Source organism: Lagopus leucura, unplaced genomic scaffold, assembly GCF_019238085.1.
Source record: "Lagopus leucura isolate 7727_CA_CO unplaced genomic scaffold, USGS_WTPT01 ss_100009-16_subseq_1:344916_obj, whole genome shotgun sequence".
In the NCBI taxonomy this organism is placed as follows: Eukaryota; Metazoa; Chordata; class Aves; order Galliformes; family Phasianidae; genus Lagopus; species Lagopus leucura.
This window is the reverse complement of record NW_024966145.1, coordinates 138085-156703: the sequence shown is the minus strand read 5'-3', so window position 1 is coordinate 156703 and position 18619 is coordinate 138085. Positions and strand designations below refer to the sequence as shown.

Sequence of the window (18619 nt, the reverse complement as noted above, 5' to 3'; positions counted from 1 at the left end):
TTGTGGCTCTGGGTCAGGATCGTTCTGCACAGGGCTTTGCTTAATGTGGAACAAGTAAGAGCTGCCACAAGAAAGCATGTGACAAAGTAAGTGATGGAAAGGTAGGGAGGAAGAAGCACTGGGATGAGCAGCTCAGCCATTTGTCTGGGGACGTGCTATAGCAAGGGAGTGCTCAAAGGGGTGTTAGAAGGATGTAGCTTTGTAGGTGTTTGGCAGAAAATCTCTTCCAAGGACTGGGCGACGTTTGAGTATGTGGTATGGGTGGTGGAGAATGGTGACCAGGCTGATGATGAGTAGAAGTAACCTAGAGGTACCAAATAAGTTTGAGAAGGCCTTGGCTATGGAAGATAAGTACATGCAGATTTTTTCCTGTTTGGGTGGGGTTTAGTTGTTTTTGTTTGGTTTGCTGTATAGAAAGGTTAACGTGTGACTTGCTCTGACCTGTTAAGCAAATCCAGAAAACTGGATTATGTTTTTGGATTTCTTTGTTTTACTTTGTTTTTAGGTGGGAAAAACAACAATAAACCTGAATGCAGACAAAGTAAATTAATTAAATTTTTTCTGCCTGTAATTCCTGTGGGTTTCCATAGGCCTGACTTTCCACACTCTGACTGCATTGGTTTTTAAATTCCTGATTAGTTCTCTACATAAATACAAATCAGGGAGCTTGAATTGAAAGCCTGTAATTGTCTGCTTCGTGTCTGTAGTGTGCAGTAGTCAAGGCTGAAGCAAACTGATGTTTCTGCTCAGGGTTTCCAAATGTTTCCAGTCCTCCAAGGTAAAAGGATTCTGACTTGAAATGAAGCCTGTTAAACAGAAGAACACACTAACCTGATGATGAAATTAGAAGAACCAGTGGCTTTGCTGAACATAAAGTTGAGAAGAGCTGAGGGACAGCTTTCCATTAAGTTCTGAGATAAATGACACGGATGATATGGGGCTCTGCTGATGTGACAGAAATACTTTGGAGCAGATCAGGTCAGAGAGGAACTTCTTATGTGGATTATAAGACCAGTAAGCAACAGGAGTGTTTTCTCAGTTAGTGCTGGGCATGCAACATGGAGAATGTTGCTCAGCTCTCAGACTGTGATGGCTTTTTTGATATCCCATAAAAATTAATATTTGGAATATATAAAGATCACTGTAGTGTATATTGTCTTTATAACATTTGTATATATTACAAGGATTCCTTTTTTTTTTTTCTTTTTTACGTTTGAGGGAAGTTGGTGGTTGAAAGCAGCAGAAAAGTCTGTTTTTTTTTTTTCTTTTGTTTTGTCTCTTATTTTTGTTTTTTAAGTCCAAGCACAAATTGCTTAATTAAGCGTGAAAGAATTCTAGGGTTTAGTGTGTCACTGGTGCTATAGTTTGCCTTTAACCTTAGCAACTCTGTATATTTGAAAACTGTAGAAAGGTATATTCAGTTAGTTCTGTTGTTGTAGCTGACTAAGATCAGGCAGATCTGTGACAAATTTAGGATGGAAAAGTTCTGCTTGTTCATTGTTCTCGCTGCACGCTGTAACTGGAAGTTTTGCACATGCAGACTTAATCGTGTCAGACTTCCTCAGCTGGTGCTGCAGCTAAAAGCAGTTCTGTGCCATGTTGTGTCGCTTTACACTTGCGCAAACAGCTATACTGTGAACAGATTTTGTTGATAGTTTTGTTTGAATGTTTGTGGGGATTTTTTGTGTTGTGGTTTGTTGTTTTTTTTTCCTCCCTAAATTAGTTTTCAGCCTGATCAGTTTCACAGTCCAGCTCACTGTGTGGCCATATAAAGGTTTGTACTGGCATACGTCAGGGAATAGTCTGGGGTAGGAACAAGCTGTTAGGAGAGGCTAGGACTGCTGGTTCTTTAGGGCTGCTTTTGTGCGTGTGATGCTGGTTTGTGTAGTAAAACATTCATCAGATTACAGGCCTGAGATTTACTCTGTGTATGTGGTTTTTGCTAGAGACTGTGAAGAGAGTCCAATTGTGCTGCAGATGAATATACAGATAATAAACAACATGCTCTGTCTGTGGCAATTCTTTTCTAGCTTTGCATTCTTCAAGCAGAAGGTCTTATGGTATCCTGCATGTGACTGTAAGAACCTGTTTGTCTGCAAAAGCCTTGAAAATGGAATTGGTTTGGACATTATGCATGGATGGAAGATGTAGTTACACTTACTCTGATGACAAAGACTGAGAACAGCATTATGGTTTTGTAGCAGAGTGCAAGATGTATGCGGGGACACCACCACAACTTTATTTACTAGGCTTCAGAAGTTCATGCTTGGGCTTTTTTGTGCTCAGAGCAAAAGAGAAGTTCTGAAAAATTGTCTTGTTATTTCTGTAACTAAGTAAGAAGAAAAAAAGCAAGTATTCAATTGAAACAGATGGGATCAAATTTTAGAGTGGAAAAAAAAAAAACTTGCTGTGCAAATAATATAACGTTACTGTCCATAAACAAAATGAAGTGTGTGAGGTGTTGGTATGCTTCAGTTATTGAATAGTTCAATGACTACGAGCCATTTGAATATTTAGTGGAGAAAAAAGATGAGAGGAATGTTTGCAATAACAGAATAGCTCTTAATGATCATGTCAGCATCAATTAAAGCTCTAATTAGAGGACTTCGATGTTGTACAGTGGAAGTTTAGCCAAATTTAGGGGAGGAAAGGCCTGAAAATATTGTCCACAAAGAACAAATTAAAGGTAGCAATGTAATTAAGTGTTTTCAAAATTACTATTTATTTTTCCTCTTCTTAGTGCACATTGACAGACTGTGGGTGAGTTTTTCATCATAACCCAGCTGTGCCATTAGGACTGTGGACATTATTTTTCAAATTTGTGCTGTGGGGGTGAGCATTATCTTCAGAACAAGCAAAAAGAGGGGTTTGGGTGATTCTAGGTGCTCCAAAGTACTGCAGCTGCCAGCTGGCTCATCTGTTTTTCTAGGCAAGGACCTTTCTGCCAGCTCACAGTTAAATGGCAAAAAAATACTTCTGTTCTCCTGCCTACCTTTCTTATTTCTTTGTCACAGTAGGAGAACCATAGCCCCATTGTGATAGATTTATGACTCAAACTGTTTGTCATATCATTGGAGGTGTGACTGAAATTCCTCTTTCATCACTGTGATGCATATTATCTTCTCACTTGGATTTTTAAGTAACATAAATCCAAAGACCTCCAAAACGTGTCTTCAGAATTTAAGAGAAATGTGAACTGACTGTGTAGCCTGTCATTTTTTTACAGGCACAGTGTGTAAAACCATCCATTGCTTTTCTGCTTCAAATGTTTATTTATGTGGAAGACTTTGCAAAGCAGTTAAGTGGAACGCATTGTAGGAGAATGTTCCTCATATAGATACAACTGCATGTGACACGACAGGATTATTTCTTCCCTACTTCTCAAAGTGTGTAGGCTAACATTTGAAGGGAGATGATGACAAAGAAGTGTCAGTTTTTCTTAAAAACAAAAGACAAAAAGTACATCATGGTTTGTGACAGTGCTCCTGTTGACAGCTCTTTGGAGAACTTCTGTAACTGTGTGGGCTTAGTGGCAGGGGGAGAAGGAATACAGTAACGAGATTCTAGCAAAAGGTTATAGGAGACGAGTCACACTGGAGGCGAGGTGTCAAAGGCTTGTATTGAAAGTACCAAAATAAGTCTTCTGTGGATCTACAGAACACTTGAATATCAGCAAGGCCTTTTTGTGTAGGGCTTCTAAACTTAGTGGCAGCAGTAGAAAAGTAAAAGTACTGTAAATCGTACATGCCTGACTACTAGTGTAGCATTCTTGAACTGCTGCCCATTTAGGACTCGGCAATCTCCTTTAATGGAAGCGTGTTTTCTTCAATATTTGAGCTTGTTTATTGCTTATAAATAAGCTCATCTGAAGCTGGTGTTTGAGGTTGAGAATAACTGTGTTACAAGTTATCGTTTGCAAATTAGCATATCTGTATAATTAGGAAGATAGTTTAAATTCTGTTCTTGAAACTTAACTTATTATTTAATGATATTTTTTTAAGTTGCTAGCGTTTGTTTCTTAAGTCTCTCCTCTCCTGAAGAGCTGGAAATATGAAACTCGCTTACAGGGTGTCTGGTTTAAGTTTCAAAATACTTTACTTCAGCATTGGGTTTTTTTTTAACTCTTGTTCTCTACTTCCTTACTCATACCAGTTAGCCTGAGTCAAACTAAATATTTGTCAGCTGCCAGAAAAATAATCAGTTCTAAGTTTCTTAGGTGCGGAAGGACAAGGAGTGCTGATCCGCTGTAGGGTATTGTTCAGTATCATCTTCTGTTTCTCAGGTTAGCAGCCAGCACTAATATTAAAATGTTCTTTTGAAGTGTTTCTTCTTGATGGGAGTAGCTCAGTGACATGGTCAGGGCAGCAGCTGCCACACTTGTGAGAATTGGTTTCTTTAACTCCCATTTGATTCTTGAACCAGATGACCTTGGGTATGGAAGGAAGACAAGGGAGAGACGAGTTCTGTAAGTTGTCTCACATTTTTGTAACTCTTTCCTTTCTGTAACAGATAATGTTTATGGACTAAAAAGTAATATGATATTTTTTTTGGCACTTGTCTGCCTTCCTGTTCATTACATTTACCTGAATGAATTTACTGACAATTTCAACTTCATGCAGCTGTTCAAGTAAGCACACTTTAAACTGATCTACTGGCATCTGCATTCTGAATTAAGTTATTCACATGCGTATTCTGAACTATTTTCTTCTGCACTTCCATCCAGCACAAAGTATTATCTGCAGACTTCCATCACTATTTTTTGTTTTGTGCTTTGCTAATTATAGGTATTGAAAATGTTAAATGTTCTGATTACTTTTATGAAATTTTCCATTGTTAAAAATTAAGCTGTCTACTACCCCAAAGTAGTTAAATGTGTTTTTATTGCAATGAATATACTTGAATCTTCATACACAGTCAAATACATCTGCTGGGAGTTTCTGCAAATTGGGGTTACAGCAGCAATAAGCATTTCAGTGGCTGCTGTGATGCTGCTCAGAAAATGGGGAGGACCTGTGTCTGGACAGAAGCACTGACTGTACCCCAGAATACTTTAATAATGCCAGTTTCTTAACCCCTCTTAAGGTTAAACAGTGGAAAATGTAGGGAAGAAACCAGTAATTCTCAGAGAGGTTAGAGAAGTGTATAGCTGAAAGGATGCTAGCCTGAGCTAAGCGCAGTATCTTATTTTGGAAGATACAGACGGATTGAATCCAAAATTTGTTCTTGTGTAGTTTTAATTTTGTTATTATTGGGACCGATTTTTATTTTCCTCTTGTGACTTAGCATCATGACATCTTTATGGGAATGCTTGAGGGAGCCTCAATGGCCACGCTCACCCTTCTCTTTCAAATACAGCTGGAAAATACAACCTCCTAAAACCATGTATTGAGTCAGAACGTGCTGCTCTTTGTGATCAAGTAGAAGTCATGCTCCTGCTGCTTTTTCAGTTGAAAGTTAGTTTGTGTATTTTTGGCTGCTAAAGACAATGTGGTTTAGATTAGATAGCTCATTATAGAGAAACACAAAGCAGATACTCGTGGGAATACAACAGGTTAAACTCCAAACCAAAATAGCTTCTGACTGTAGCAATTTCTTTCTTTAGCTTGAAGGACTTCTTCGTGAAGGTATTGCTGAATGTCATACCTTGAATATATTTTTGTAGCTCTTGGTAATTAGTAAGCAGAATATTCCACCACTGTGAACAAATTTTACAGGCTACAGTTTGGATTGCTGAGTGTGTTCTCAGGCTGCTCACTAAAATGCTTCTGAACTGGAATGGAGCAGAAAACTTTGAGACTTGATGAAAAGTGTCTTCAAAAGTTACGAGCGCACCAAAATGTGTTGTGCTGAAATATTCTTAGAACATTTTTTTTTTTTCTTTTTTTAATTTTAAAGATGTGTGAAAACTACTATGTGAATATGCACTGTAAAATGGAGTGGGGCTTCAATACTAAAAAGGGGATGAGTTTAGACTGAAAATAGGTTAAATATCACATGACTGGAGACTCGAATATGATTGATGCTGGAAAGCACATAACACATATGTAGAATATTATACAGTCTGAAAAAGGAAAGGCATTGAAATCACCATCAAGTATGCCTTGTTGTGGGCTTTCTGAATACTTCCCAGTGTAAGAAACAACTTGTAGTTCCCAGTGCATTTATAAGGTGAATTCTTTTTTGCCATTATTCTATAGACTTAGTTTTGTAGCATATTCAGTGAGATTTTTTTATAGGCACACATATACAATGATGCATATAAAAACTGTTGCTTTATGCTGCCTTAAAACTAATGCAGCCTTAGAGGTGCATTAGTTATTTGGAAACTAATGCTTCCTGTTTTCATTTTAGCTGCTATTGAGACCAGGCTGATAACAGCTTGATGGAAGAGTTCTACACAAGGGTGTGTGTGAAATGGAGAACAGCTTGCCTGGGAGATGATTTGGATTATTGTGCTGTAGGTCAGTAGGGGATCAGGGCTCCTAAAAACTACAGAAAATGCAGAAAGCTTAAAAAACAAAAACCTTAAGCAGATTTGTATTTTGAAATGTGAACGTATTAAGACTTTCTGTAGTCTACATAATCAGCAAACTGAAATCACCTGCCCCTTTCTCATTGCTCTTGCACATGAAGCAGATGTCAGAAAATTTTCTTCTTGCTTGTGTTTGTAGGTTAAGACAGGCTTCGCAATGTTTGTGACTTCTGTAATGCCCAGGGAATTCTTAAGTAGAAAATGGACATTAGGAGCTAGTGGGAACTTTTCATACCGTATTTCAAAGGTCAGAGAAAGAAAGGATTACAGAAACTATTCAAATGTATCACAGCGTACATCAGTGATGCTTTGTAGAAGTCTTAAACAAATGGGGATGTGAAGTAATGCTTCTATAAATAGCTGAGTGTCCATCCATAAACTTCTACTGGAAAGGCATGGAATGAGAAGCCTGAATCTCTGCAGATGGAATTCTGGGTGTGGCAGTACTTGCCCTGATACTGAGAAGTGATGAAAAGAGGATTTTTTTTCTCTTTTTCCCACTGGCCACCTGTAAAGATAAGGAGGGAGGCTCTGCCATCTTCCTTTTGCTGCTGGAGTTTAAAACGAGCAACTTTCTCAGCTTCTTGGAGTGGACAGTGCGAACATTTCCTGACTAACTTCAGATATAGCAACCCAAACTACTGCGAAAGAGTTCTCAATTCTGGAGTGTAAAGGCGGTTCCTTTGTATAAATACAAACATACATCCCTTTCCTGTTTTAAGAAAAAAAAAACCTTTTCAATTCATCTACCAACTAAGGAACTCACAAGCTGTGGTGAGAGCACTGTTAAACGGTCCTAGAAAGCAACAAAAAATCTGGTTCCTTTACCAGGATCAAGTATTTGGCCGCTTGGCCTTTTGCCTCATAAAACAGATGTTAGTATTATCTCTGATATGTATTGCTGCATTTATAATGTACAAAATAGTTGGCTGCGAAACATGATGGCTCAATTAGAGTGGAATGTAGACTCTCAGCTCTTCCATTAGTTTTGTAATGGCTAAAAATAGCTCTGCTAAAATATAATGAAGTTAAATGGAGTAGCACAGCGGTTGTCTGTGCTCAGAGCTGGAATTGCCAGAAACAGGGATCTTTTTCCAGGCATAATTATCCATCCCAGAAGTAAGGATTTTGATACATGGAGTGTTTTGTTGTGCTTTTCGAGTGAAATAAATTACTGGTTTGGTTGTCTGTCTGTGTGTTTGTTTTTTTTACCATTGTCCTGACATTTGTATATTACCACGAAATTCCTGTTTCCTGGCTAAGGATTCCTTTTACATCCTTTCAATGACTTGCATTTTCTAACCTGCATGAACAGCACTGAGAAGTCCCAAATTGTGCTGACTTTTTTTTTAATGTAAGGGTTTTTAGCATACTTCTCCAACAGTTTACTGGGAATTTGTAACATTTCAGGAACCACAGCTTAACAGTTGTGGTAATAGCTGATACTGTAATTTGTGGATGGGCAGAATGGACAATCTGTGAATTATGAGGCAGATAATAATACATTTTAATGAAATAATAGCAGCTATTCTATAATTCACTTACCATAATGCATGAAAACCACTTCATAAATGGGAGTGGACCTGCTTGTCATTAAGTGCCAATGACTTGGGTTTGGATTCTTTGGGTGTTAGACTGTGCTGTTGTGATATTTCTGCTTAGCAATTCAAGTAGGAATTTAAACATGTGTGTTTATTTTAATGTTGACGCTACAGCCCTTGAAATTGGATAATTGCAATGGTAACTGCATTATTGTAAGTGTATTTTCTGAGATAGATGCCCAGTTAAACTATACGGCCTTTGTACAATATACATTGTATTTGAGGTGTTACCCAAGTCATAAGGCACAGCTGTGACTCAGGTCTATCTACTGACCTTTTTACTTTTGAAAACATCTTCCACCAAGTAAACTATCATATCCTGAAGCTTGGATGGGAACTGTTTTCTCCAGCATCTTGAGCTGTAACTTTATTCTGCTCTGAGGGTTAGACAAAATCAGATAAGTACTTCATATAAAGAATCAATAGAAATATTTATATTGGAGCGAAGTAAAACAGATTTATACTAACTTTCTGAAGCAGCAAGAGTGCTTTATCTTAGGTGTTTACTTCAATGCCTGCTTCAACAGATACCTTATTAGTTACTGCTTATCTGGGGAAGGGGGAGAGCAGTCATAGTTTCTGGACAGATTACTGGCTTCTGTATTGCATGTGGTTAGAGGTAAATTCTCCATACAACATCTGCATGAACTTATTTCTATCTCAAATAGTTCTGTATCATATCAATTTGTATTTGTCTGCAAGCACTTCAGAGCAGTAAAACAACTGCTGGCACCAAACTTGAGCTTCATCTGACTACTGGGAAATTCATCAACTCAAACTGAGACAAACCTGGTGATAAGAATTGCTCTCAAAACCTTTTTTCATCTCTAACAGTTATTCAGAATGTGTGTTAGTTTCTGAAAGAAATGATACCTCACATACCCATTTGTAATATTTGTTTGGCAAGAATATTAAAATGCACCCTTCATTTTAGAAGTGCATATTGTATGTATTCTATGAACTTTGGGCTATTAAGATGTTGTTTGTGTATTGCTGTGATACAGAAAATTACAGATGTTCTCATGATGATAACAATAACTCCATGCTTATCTGAAAATGGTTTAAAAGAACCCACTAAACTCCTTTCAATGCTGATTTTTTACTAGCGGTTTAAAATGAAAAATAATTAACCATTCAGTAAATCATTTTTGCTTTATATTGAAAGAACTTGTTTGTGCTTTGGAATTTAAGAGAACTTCTACTACTGTCTGTGGTCTAGATGAAACCATATTATTTTAAATGGAGTTTTCTTCTGAGTATTTGTTCTGCTTCTTTGTGTTGTTACACTGACTTGGTTACAGTAGCACCACTGATCCCATCAGTATTTCAGATGGACGTAAAATTAAGAAGCTGAATTACGACTAGTACAGCAAGGTCTCATAAGAGAATGGAGAAATGACATTATTGCAGGTCAGTTTCATATCCTGGTCTTCTTCCTGGTCACGTGTAGTACAAGTTGTGACAGCAGGCTGTATTCATTGTATGGGAAGTTTGTGCTGTCTCTTCTGAATGCAAGCGGGTCAGGTTTGTTTGTCATGTGCTGGATTCTGCTGCAGTTTTGTTGGTTGGGAGTAGGAGCTGTAAGTTAATTGTAGAAATTGGGGAACAGCTGAAGTGCCCATGTGCAGTGATGGTTCTTAGATAGCGCGGCCATCTCCTGAACTCAGATCCAGGTGCGTCTTGCTTGTGCTGTACTGGAACCTTCCCAACTCCTCACTTGTCATAAGAGAGGCAATGGTGGGGATTTTCTTTTTATGTCCTATTTCTTACAAGTCTTTTTGCAAGTCCTTCTCCTTGCTTAACACATCAGGAGCTGCTACAGTGAGAAGCAGCTGAAGGCAACGTTTCTTAAAACATTTTCTTTCTCTTCCATGAAAAGCAAGCTCTATTCTCTATGTGACTTGCTGTAGTTAGTGCACAGCACTGCCACAGTTCTGGTTCTGTCCTGCAACCTCAGTAATGAACTTCTTGGGTTAGTGACCTTTGGCCTAATCAGGGACTGTTGGTGGCTGCAAGCGTAGGTGGGAATGAGGAACCCTACGCAGCCAACCACTAAATGTTTAGTTTTGCTTTAGTTGTGGAAGGTTCTTTTAAGGCAGAAGGGAAAGATACCACTTCAGAAGATAGCTCTGTGCTGCCTTCTGGGCACCAGTAGTTGTTTTCAGTCCTCCCAGTGCAGTGTTCTCGCAGGGTACAGTGTGCACATTGGCCATCCCTGTTTTAAGGAGCTCTTCTAAAGAGCACTTACTGTGCCTCTTATTGGTGCAGCCAGGCACTTGCTGTATCACACAGGAATTGAACCCCATTTAATGAGCGTCTTACTTGAATTTATCCATGTATAATGCAATGCACCACAGTTATTTGTACCTTGAGCAGCCTCTTGCTACAAAGAAGAGAGCTGTGACTTGGATTAAATTTAAATCCTTGTTTGTAATGTGTTAGCATAGCAAACTAATGCCAAGATCTATTAAGCCTTCAAGGTTTTTTTGTTCTTGACATTGGGTAAGCACGGAGATCTTGACCACAATCATATTTCCTTCTGGGCAGGAGGAAACAGTTGATGTAGTTCCAGTAATCCGGACAGACTGTCACAGCTGGTTTTATGAATGACTTTGGGGAGGGGGGGAAGGAAAGTTAGCAATTGATTAACGTTGTTCTTAAAATCAAAGTTAGTTTTGGGGAATTGCTATAGCAGGCTTCTGGGATCTTGGCAGTTAGTTCAGAAGAACAACTTTATTTTATTCCTTAAAACATAATACTGAAAACTATAATAATAGGCCTAATAGTCCCGAATCTGTATTTCCAGCTCATCAAAAGGAAATTAAAAATGGACACTTTGTCTTTCTGGATTATTGCAACTGTATTATATACAAGTATAAACAGCCAAACATTTTTGGCTATACTTGTCAAACAGGTTTTCTTACGTTTCGGCAAACTGTACTAGACGTAAAATGGTTTCCACAATTAAAGAGCATATAAAAATGAACAGTAATACATGTAGGAAAAATGTACGTAGTTTTACAGTGAGTTTTTGTATAGCTTTTTTTTTTTCCTGAGGGCAGGTTGATTGCAAGTCACTGTGAAACATAAATGATATTGTGCCTAACTACTCAGTGGCAGGTGCTAAGCGTGCTGTTGTTTAAGACCCTGCTTATGTTTCTTTAAGAATTCCCAGCAGAATTCAGCAACCTGCATTCTTATCCAGTATTCCCTAAGATGAATCCAGTGAATGAACCAAAATAGCTGTACTGTGCTGCTAGAAGCAAGTCTTTGGCAGTTATGTATTTATTATGGCAATTAATAATGCCCAGGATTTTAAGGTTATCTGCTAAGAGGTGGCAATTTGAGGATCTCGTTTAATTTGGAAGTCATTCTGTCTATACAACTGAAGCAGAATCTCTGATATATTCACTGTCACAGTAATCTCTTCTGACTCTATTACTTAAGGACAGGCTCTGCCCACTACCCAGAATTTTCAGCGTCTGTACTTAAAATGTTTCCCAGGCATACAGAAATTGAAAGCTAGCATCTTGAGTCCATCCGTGCAAAGAGATAGCCTTTGAGCCCACAGTCGAAGTGAGGCTGAGTCACTAGGCTATTGCAGTGGACACACATATGTGGTGTTCTCTATCACTCAGAATTACTATCTAATTTGTGGTCCTTGATGATTTATTGCATTGGACGTAGTTTATTTCATTACATGCTGAAAAGTTTCCGAAATCTCCAGTCTGGCTAACAAACATGTATTTTTGTGTTGCAAAGAAGTATTCATCACTGCCTGTAATTGCCTTTCTTACAGCCTAGCAGCGGGTTGTTGCTGTGTGTGCAAAGAGGTGGGTCCTGGGCACTCTGGTGTGTTGGAGAGACAGACATCAAAACATAAGTAACAAATGAGAAGGAGAATATTTTTGAAAGAATATTCAGCTCTAACAAGAAGCTTTTGTGATATCTTAAATCAAGTACCATCAAAAAAGCTTGAACATCCTGTGTTTTAAGTCATTTCTCAGTTTAAAAGGGTTTGGACTTGGGGAGATGCCTTTCTTAAAAACCCTTGACCCTCTTACTCAGGTGTTAGAAGTTGTGTCCAGTGGTGTCTGTTGTCTCTGTTTTGAAGCAGAGCACCACTGAGGCCGCTCATCTGTCTGACACGAGGTCCTGTCTCCAGCCATCCTTGCGTCTCAGCAGCAAACCATGTCAGTGCACGAGCAGAGCAGCTTCCCTTGCAGAACGCCCTCCTGCTCTATTTTCACAGCAATCTTCAGTGTCTCTGGCTGCACGCTTTCCTCCTTTGAAAATAGTTTCCCAGTGACCTTTGTGCCACGTGAGATGTGTAGATAGCCAGGTGACATGATGCTTTTTGTTTGTAAGTAGCATTAACTCTGGATGACAAGAGACAGCGTAATGCCTGTGGGTTTGTTTGGAGTTTCTTGTAGTAGCTATTAAAAGTTTCTGCACAGTTCTACCACAGCAGGCTTTGTGAACTTTGCATGAAATGCTGCACCCTGAGGCATTGGTGGTCTTGTCTGTATATAAGCATATGTAAGTGAGCAATATTATATTTGTGTGTATAGGTACTTAATAAGTACGTAATATTTATAAAAATAGCTATTTGGTAACAACACTGAAATGCATAGGCAATGTAACCAGCTACCAGTGGTAGCATCCACACTGTTGACGTCTTAGAAGCAGCTTAAAGAAAGACTGTATCCTGAAACTCCAGCTCTGGGAACAGAGGTGCTGAGACGCTCTAACTGCGAACTTGACCTTAGTTACCGGAGTCTGAAATGCAAATCACTAATGATCATGGGAGGGCTCCAAAAACCTGTCCATTGAAGAACATAACACCCTTGAACAGCTGAGATGTTGGGTTAGTGGAGGGATGAAAAACTCCCCTGTAACAAAATATCGTATTGTTCAATAGATAAACGACTGACTGAGGTCTCTTCAGGAAATCCTAGTCTAGAATATTTCTGAATTATTTATATTCTAATTACATTGTTCTGTTTGAGAAGTGTACGCTCTTGGCATATTCTTAGCATACTTTAGGTGCTGGTATGGAAAAAAAAGAGATTTGTTTTGTTTTACATCTACCTTTCCTCCTGCAAACTTTAGAAAGTGAAATATCATGCTTTGAAGGAGGCAAGATGACACGTTTATTCCTAGAATTCTTGCAGAGTGACTGCAAACTGTCATGACTTAAAAATACACTTTTTGTACATATTTACAAACACTGTTTTGATCTTTGTTTTTAAAGGCTCGATCATAGTGTGCTAATCCCTACATTTTTATCTGTTAAAGCAAACAGGGAGATCAGAGACAGGAATCTAATTTGGGTACACTCGTTGCTTAAACACGGGCAAAATAGCATGCAGTTGCTGTATGAATGTAGATTCAGTTTCGGTTGTTTCTCAACACAAAGTGCTCAGCATGTGATCGTTGGTTTCCTCCTTGCTGGCTCTGAAGCTTTGTACTGGTTGCTTGCTCATCGCTATTGATTATTCTTGAGGAAAAAAAAATGTTGATTCTTTTTTTATGCCTATATATGGAAGCAATGTCATGGATCTCCCAGTACAACTATTAATAGCCTCTCTACATATGCATAATAAATAATTTATTTTAATCTGCACTAACAGAAATGCACTTGCAGGAATGACAAGTGCCTTTTAAATATAAATCTGCATAGTTTTTTCCCCTTGCATGACTCACTCAGTTTGTCATTTCTGACTTGTTTGTTTGCTGCCTCTTTCACAAACATCCAAATCTTGTGGCTAAGTGATTATTCCAACTACTTTAAATAGTTAAGAATCTTTCAATTGCTACCTCTTCATATTAAAAGTGATAGTTATGGGTAGAAGTTTTAATAGCAGGGGTCTAAAGATGAGTTAGTAAAGCTTTTAAACTATCCTTAAAAACTGGGTGATTGGATCTTTCTTACTGTTAGGGGAGTCTGTACAGATTTAAATGTTTTGACTAGCATTATCTGTCGATCTCCATGTCCCAGGCAGAACCTCCTGATCCTCATCTCTCCAGAAGTAGCTAACACAGAACTGCAGAGGATTCCTTATTCCTGGTCACGGAACTGCAACCTCAGATCTTTCCCCCTTGTTTTATTTTTTTTTGTTAATTAGTGTATCATAACTTGAAGTGACTGAAGATGTTCATGTGTTGATACAAATTCAGAATGCTAACTTCTATTTCACAGTTATTCATTTTGAAGAAAGGGGTTTTTGTGTCTGAAATCTGAGTCAGTGAAGTAGATGCAGAGTATGTCTAGAGATTGTGTGTTCTGGGAGCTCATTAAGGTTTATTAGCCTAATGCTGTTCTTTCTTAACTCCTTCCCAAATGTTTTTTGCAGCACCAAATAACAATGACAACTAATTTATAGTCAAAATGTTAAAATTTTTGATCATCCCTTCATGTTGCTCCCTGCCTTCCCAAATATCTAGACAGCTCTGTTAACATGATGAGGAAAGCATCATGAAGGATTTTTGGTTGTTTTTTTTTGTTTGTTTCTTTGTTTGTTTTCATTTCTTTACTTTTATTTCTAATGAAGTTAATAGTATAGAAGTTAACGAGAGTTAGAAATTGTTAGAATTTAGTCTTATTTCCTGTTTTCATTTGGTCTATTAAAACACACAAATCTCCAAAATTATAAATGTGAGTCATTAGCTCTGAGGCATATAAATGCTAGGCAGGCAGCCATGACAAATCCAGAAGTATTTAAATCTCTTGCTGATAAAAATAGGCACAGTAAAAATGTCAATAAATTTAAAATTAACCTTCTGTAAAAATGTAACCCCTGTTAACATGTAATGTCTTGAGAGATTGTTGCTTTAGGGCAGCATGTAAGTTACTACATGGTCTAAAAAAGTAAGTATTTAACATACAAAGGCCAAAAGCCCAGTCACTGCAATTTGCAGCATATGTTGTCAAGAAACCACGTAATGTGATGTAACCTCTGGTAGTTACATTGATGTTTTTCTTTCCAGGGGGATGCCAAAAGTCTTCTGGTCTCTGAGAACCTGAGCACTGGCCAAAAGTTGGACTTTTCAGATACAATGGTACAGCAGAAGCTGGATGAAATAAAGGACCAAATCAAGCGGGAAATAAGGAAGGAACTTAAAATCAAGGAGGGAGCTGAGAACCTCAGGAAGGTCACAACAGATAAAAAGAACTTGGCATATGTGGACAACATTTTGAAAAAGTCAAATAAGAAGTTAGAAGATTTGCATCATAAGTTACAGGAGTTGAACGCGCACATTGTTGTAACGGATCCAGAAGATGTTACAGGTACTGTATGTTATAATGATGGCAGTTTGCTTTTGTTAGTTTACATAAGCTATTGTCTGTTTCAATTGGAAAAAAACTGCTCTGGAAATGAGCAAACCTGTAGGTGGAAAATTGGTTACCTGTGTATGCTTGTTAGTTCTGACTCAGAAATAAATGTCCAGTCCCTCCGAGTTGAAAATTGTTTCCTGGGGAGGAGAACAGACTATTTGTTGATATGTGAAGATGAATGTAAACCTGTGTTGATTCTTCACTTTCAGTTATTACTGTATTCAGTCACAGTAGTATCATCTAGTGGCTTTTCATTATATAGGAGCAATTTTCAGTATGAAATATCCACAGTGAGGTTGCCCTTTTTAAGATATTTTGAAATTGTTTTAATTAGTATTTTCTGTGGCTTGGTGGTGAGTTGATATCACTTTATAAAAATATCAGGCTTGATATTTTAAGATGGAACATTGTGAAAGTGAACAGTCCTTTTTCAGCTTTATGGAATGACTTAGGAGGTGCTGCCAGCCTGTTGATTTCACATTACATGGACTCTTTCTGGCAAAAAGTTAAAATAAATGCACACATGCCATTGAAGGTGTTTATAAAGTGAGTGCCAAGCCTTAAGAAGCCTGGGCAGTAGAATAGAAAACTGCATCATCCTTCATTTTCTAGGAAGGTCAGTTAAGGTGAGAATTCAGGAGAATACTGGTAAGCAATATCAGGAATGCATAGTATCTGGTCCTGCAACGTGCTAGGAAAATGTTGCAGTGCCTATGGTACACTCGCACAATGTGTTCTGCATTTGTTGCTTTTGAGGTTTGAGAGCGACAGTTATGGGGGAAGGGGAACTAGTGAAGCGAAATAGTTGCTGCAGCATGAAATGAGAATACATACAATAATGTATGCTTCAGAGATGGCTGCTGGGTTTTCTAACAGGTATGAAGTGTTCTGTTTCGTACTGGCTGAGGTTTATGAAATTCCTCTTCAGTGTTGCGGGTAGAGGGGCCTTTAAAGGAACGAGCAGAAGGGAAGAGAAAGAAAATTAGATGCAAATTCTCTACAGTTCGAATATAAAAATTTTTGTAGACATAGATGTGAGAAATGAATCTAGTAGTGGAACCTGAAAAGCAGATGGCACATAACGTACAACAGGAGTGCCCCCTTCCAGGGCAGCATTTCAAAACTGTCACAAGAAGCTAATCAGCAGTATTGTCCCTGTGCCTGTGCACATCTCAGGAAATACTGCAGACCTTTAGAAAGCACTCAGTAGTTCTAAAGAGATTTAGATCTTTGGGTGCAAATAAATAATTAACTAATGCTGTTCAGGTCCTTGGTAAGTTTCTGAAAATGCCAGCAGTGCCCATTGCTTTTGTGAATAATGGATAGGAGCCAGGCTCATCCTGCCCATTATTCTACACCAGAGACTTCATGAAAGGCTTAAGGAGTAGAAGATCAAAGTTGATAATCTTATGTGCTTCTAACTGCTTTAGATGCATGCTAAGCCCCTTAATACCTTAATACTACATTTTTAACTTTCATTCTGTTCAAAATGTTATTGGCAGATAGCCTTTACAGCCTTAATTATTAAAACATGCCCTGAGAAAAGTGCATTGTTTCTTAATTACTTCAATTATTGCAGGCTACAAAACTTCATTGAGATCATTTTAAAATCAGAGCAGGTATTCCACTGTAAGACTCCTTTTAATATTTTACAAACTTCTAGAGGAAAAGAAAAAAAGATTTAAACCATCCTTTCTTAGATCCACAATCTACAACTATCCACCTCTCCAAAGCTGAAATTACTGAGCTTTTGTATCCTGTTTGCCTTGTAATTCAGTTGCCTGTCTCCTTCCTCCTTCGTGGTCACTAAGTCATGGGGGGAAGGGCTGTCAGTCTGCAGACAAACTGAATGCTCACTAGCAGGTGCATGTCATCTGGGTGTTTTTCTGATTTTAATATTGAAGTTTTATCTCAGTAGTAGCTGAAGTCAAAACTATAGGCCTTGGCAAAGTAAGGCTGATAGTATAAGACTTAGGACACTTAAGCTTACTCTGTGTGTGTAAAATATTTGCATAATGTTCAACAGATACATAGAGACATGGCCTCAAACATCCCTGTCATCTGACAGCACAGCTCTGTGGGGAGGTCACAGCTATCTCAGCCTGGTAATTCTTGCTTCTGCTTCAGACTGACATCATGAATTTTATAACCGTTTCCTCCAGTATGTAAGAGTACCAAGTATAAGTGCATTAATTGCAGACACTAGCTTTATTCTAAGTTGCAGCTTTTTACTTCAGCTTGTATTTCACCCTTTTCTAGTTTGTTAGGTACAAGTGATTTAAAAGAGTGGAAGATGTATATGGGAAATTAATGCAAAGTGTGAATATGGAAAATAAGGTTAACAAAACAAAATTTGGGGAGTCAAGGCTTATATTCTCTTTGTATACTTACAGTATTTTATACTTTTAGTGGGGTGGTCCTAGATTTTCCCAGTCTTCAAGGTTTGTTGTAAAGGTTACTGGGAGTTCTAAGTAGCAAAGTCAGGACTGAGATCCTTCAACAAGTAACCCTGAGAATAGTTGTCTGTAAGGTTATGATCCTGTTGACCTGTCAGGCCTGGTCTCTGAGGATTTTTGGACTGTTTCTGTTTCTATTGCTTGACTGAAAATGTGTAGTGGCGGCCTCAGAAAGTCATTTACTTTTCCCTTGTTGCAGTATGTGAGAAGTGGGTGTGAACATATGTTTGTAAAGTGCCCTACACTTAAGCTGGGAAGTGTCACACAAGCTGTTGTGACTCTCACTGCTGCTTATGGTTTCAAGCAGTGGCTTGTGTTACTTTTTTTTCTTTTTCAATGAACCACTAATTTGTAGTGCAACTACTCTGTAATCAGCACACTGTAATTTGTAATTTATGTAGGTAGGTCTCTCTGGAAGTACTGCCTCCTGTTTATTTCCAGGGAAACAGCAACAGATACAGAGAGCACAGTAACACTATTTGACAGAGCACATTCTCAGCTACAAAACACTATTTTTCAGTACAGTCACCACCATTAGCTGTGCATTTTCACCAGCCACGAACCACAGCCTGCATGCCACGCTTGTTTTTCAAGATAATAGATAAATAAACGTGCACCTCTGGAGGCGGCCAATGTCACTGTTGCCATTGCTGAAACACATCACCCACCACCTCGCATCCACTATTTGGTC

The 18619-nt window shown here is 38.3% G+C and overlaps 1 protein-coding gene across 2 annotated transcripts in view; it reads left to right on the top strand.

Moving 5' to 3' along the window:
- Positions 1–18619, top strand: part of LOC122192434 (serine/threonine-protein kinase N2) — a 51791-nt gene that overhangs the window by 6591 nt on the left and 26581 nt on the right. For both annotated transcript variants that reach the window (XM_042892973.1, XM_042892974.1), the window contains exon 2: positions 15124–15424. In XM_042892973.1, coding sequence (XP_042748907.1) covers positions 15124–15424 — 301 coding nt within the window. The remainder of the gene's footprint in view (positions 1–15123; positions 15425–18619) is intronic.